This window comes from Trypanosoma theileri (assembly GCF_002087225.1).
Source record: "Trypanosoma theileri isolate Edinburgh chromosome Unknown TM35_Tth_138_V1, whole genome shotgun sequence".
Taxonomy (NCBI): domain Eukaryota; phylum Euglenozoa; class Kinetoplastea; order Trypanosomatida; family Trypanosomatidae; genus Trypanosoma; species Trypanosoma theileri.
Genome location: NW_021639980.1, coordinates 5,547 through 8,932, shown reverse-complemented (window position 1 = coordinate 8,932; position 3,386 = coordinate 5,547). Strand labels below are relative to the sequence as shown.

At 39.9% G+C, this 3,386-nt stretch overlaps 3 protein-coding genes across 3 annotated transcripts; all 3 read left to right on the top strand.

Moving 5' to 3' along the window:
• Nucleotides 1–318, top strand: TM35_001381040 (uncharacterized protein; the record flags this gene model as incomplete). The annotated part of the gene is made up of 1 exon (XM_029031881.1): nucleotides 1–318. A coding segment is annotated over one exon (318 nt), but the record flags the coding sequence as incomplete, so codon positions are not given.
• Nucleotides 319–1,352: 1,034 nt separating this feature from the next.
• TM35_001381030 (uncharacterized protein) lies at nucleotides 1,353–2,147 on the top strand (the record flags this gene model as incomplete). Its single annotated transcript, XM_029031880.1, has 1 exon — nucleotides 1,353–2,147. The coding sequence occupies one exon, from the start codon at nucleotides 1,353–1,355 to the stop codon at nucleotides 2,145–2,147; it is 795 nt and encodes a 264-aa protein (XP_028876828.1).
• Nucleotides 2,148–2,957: 810 nt separating this feature from the next.
• On the top strand, nucleotides 2,958–3,386 carry TM35_001381020 (uncharacterized protein; the record flags this gene model as incomplete). Its single annotated transcript, XM_029031879.1, has 1 exon — nucleotides 2,958–3,386. A coding segment is annotated over one exon (429 nt), but the record flags the coding sequence as incomplete, so codon positions are not given.

The window sequence follows — 3,386 nt, the reverse complement described above, 5'->3', positions numbered from 1 at the left end:
AATGCTGAGGAAACACAACCTTCTTCTCCCACAACTTCAGAGAAAGATAATGCCGGTGGTTCTGATACTGCAAACACTGGAAATGGCACTACTTCCCCAGAGGATGAACCTCAAAATAACTCATCTGATGAGGGAGGAAATACAGAAACAACCACCACCACCACCACAACAACAACAACAACAACAACAACACTTCCTCCTGAATCCACAAACAACAAGAAGGGTGATGCAGACAGCAGCAGCAGTATCAGCAGTTCTGTGTGGGTGCGTGTACCACTACTGATTGTGGTTACACTGGCCTGTATTCTTGTGGGCTGATTGTGCTAATGGTGGTGTGACTCAGGTCATCCTTTGTTTTCTTTTTTGCATGCAATCCCTACAGTCTAACTAATCTTCCACCTGTTGGGCTATTCTCTTTCTTTTTTGTTTCTTAATGTTAATGTGTTTTTTGTGTGTTTTTGCTCTCTACGTTTATCCTATAATAATTATTATTGCTACTCCATTGTGTGTGTGTGTGTTCTTGGAGACTCTCTCTGTGTGTGTACCTGGGCTTTGCACTGTGATGATGATAATGAATTGTTTTTTGCAGTGAAAAGAAAAGAAATAATAATAACAGATGAATTTATATTTATAATTGCGTATATATACACATATATAGACTTACACCCATAGTTGGTGTATATTTCTGTGTGTACTGGGTAATTTGGGCTAATGGTTAATATCTCTTTTGTTTGCTCGTTTCTTTTGCTGGGTTGGTTGTGTGTTTTGTGCCCTGCTTCTCTGATGTTGATTTGCTCTGGGAATTAATAAAACTAATAACAGATGAATTTATATTTATAATTGCGTATATATACACATATATAGACTTACACCCATAGTTGGTGTATATTTCTGTGTGTACTGGGTAATTTGGGCTAATGGTTAATATCTCTTTTGTTTGCTCGTTTCTTTTGCTGGGTTGGTTGTGTGTTTTGTGCCCTGCTTCTCTGATGTTGATTTGTTCTGGGAATTAATAAAACTAATAAATGAAGCATTTATATTCTTAATTGCAAATTATTTCAAGCATGACTGGTGTTCGTCGTGGTTTGTGTGTTTACTGGGTAAGTTGGTCTTGCTCTTAATTTCCTTTTTTTGTTTTGCTTTTTAATTGTCTAAGTTACCACTATAAATTATTCGTTATTGTTTATGTTGATTTGTTTGTGTTTCTTATGACTTCTTTTTTGTTTTTCTATTATTTTTTCTTCCTCTGTCTGTGTCTCTCTATTTCGTTGTTTTTTCTTCTATACGATTCTTTTTTTCCTTCGTCCAGGTTAACTACCCACAAAGAACAAAAAGAATATTTCTTTGTCAAGATGCAGGTGCGACGTGTATTGTATTTTCTGGCTCTAATTATGAGTGTTGCCTCTGTTTGCGTGGCGACTACTACCTCTGCACAGTCAGAAAGTCTGAATCCTGAAGATGCTTCCCATCGTACTTGCACAGGTGGTGATTCGGCGACTGAATGTCTCCCTGGTAGTCCTGGTCCTGCTGAACCAGGTAAAACAACACATCGAGGTTCATCTGGTAATGAAACTCATCAAGAAAGTGTTGGTGGTCCTGGTCAAGAAAGTGGATCTGGTTCTTCTATGGGTTCTGTTGCCGGTACTGGTGGAACTTCTTCGCACACTGCTTCTCCTAATTCACAAGCTCCTGATGCTGATACTCTTCCTACTGCTCCGACGAGTAGTGATGATGTGTCTTCAACTGGTCCTCTACCAGGAGGCAGCGGAAGCAATCCACATGGTGGAAGTGCAGCAGCACAATCTCCTTCCTCTCCAAACATTGAAGGCACAGGGAGTGAAACTGGTGTTGCTGATGCGTCAGCTGGGAACGGCACTAAACCTGAGGAGAGTGAGGCACCCGACAACTCAGGTGTTGCAGGAAATGCAGATACAACGCCGAATAACTCGACGAACACAGACCCTGAAACTCCCAATACAGCCAATAATGAGGAATCAACCACCACTACAACAACAACAACAATTCCTCCTGAGCCTGCAAACAACAAGAAGGGTGATGCAGACAGCAGCAGCAGTATCAGCAGTTCTGTGTGGGTGCGTGTACCACTACTGATTGTGGTTACACTGGCCTGTATTCTTGTGTGCTGATTGTGTGCTAGTGGTGGTGATGGTGTGACTCAGGTCATCCTTTGTTTTCTTCTTTTTTGCATACATCCCTACAGTCTAACTAATCTTTTACCTGTTGGGAGTTATCTTTTTTTTTTGTTTCTTAATGTTAATGTGTGTTTTGTGTGTTTTTTCTATCTGTGTGTTTATCCTATAATTCTTATTATTGCTACTCCATTGTGTGTGTGTGTGTTCTTGGAGACTCTCTGTGTGTGTGTGCCTGTGGGCTTGCACTGTTATGATAATGATGATGAACTGCTTTTTATAGTGAGGGAAAATGAAATAAGAATAAGAGATGAATTTATATTTATAATTGCGTTTATACACATATAGACTTACACCCATAGTTGGTGTATTTCTTGTGTTTATTGTGTAAATTGGGCTAATGGTTAATATCTGTTTTTTTGTTTGCTTGTGGTTTGCTTGGGTCGTTATGGGCTTTGACCTGCACTGTTATGGTGGTCTGCTTTCTGGAATGTGAGAGAGGAGGGCGAGATACCAATTGTTCTTGATAAATGCATATTTACTGGGTCGTACCCAGAATTTTATGTTGTGTATTTTGCTTGCGGAAACGTTGGTGCTGTTCTTAATTTCTTTTCGTTTTGCTTGGTTGTTATCTAAGGTGCACCTTTACCGATATCCTTTTTCCTTAACTTGGTATTTTTATTTTTGTGTAAGTGTTCTTGTTGTTTGTAAATCTATTTAATGGACTGTATTTCTTTTATCCTTTCTGCTTGACTTTTGTGTTCTCTAGCATAGTGACATCAATCAGCCAAAGTATCTCTTACTCTGATGATGGTACGACGAGTGTTTTACTTTCTTGTTTTTCTTCTGAACATTATCTGTTTGCGTGGGGCGACTGGTGTTCCTGGTATATCTCCCCCAGCACCAGCAGTAGAAGCTGAAGCACTCTCACCCCCTCAAGCTGATGATTCTCTTGATCAACGCCTTACTACGGGTCTATCTACGAAACAGGACGATTCCCCTGAAGGTACCAAGCAATGTCCAAATAAAGAGAAGGATTGTGAAAGTAGTGAGAAACTCGCTAATGAAAACACATTGCAGGAACAAAAGCCATTATTATCAGGTTTGCCTCCGCAAGAAAAAGGCCATGGTGACACTGGTGATGTGTTGAGGGAAGATGAGGGTGGTTCAAGAACACATAGGGAGCAACAAGTTCAGAGTTTAGAATCAGGTAAGATTCTTGAAAATAGTAATCCT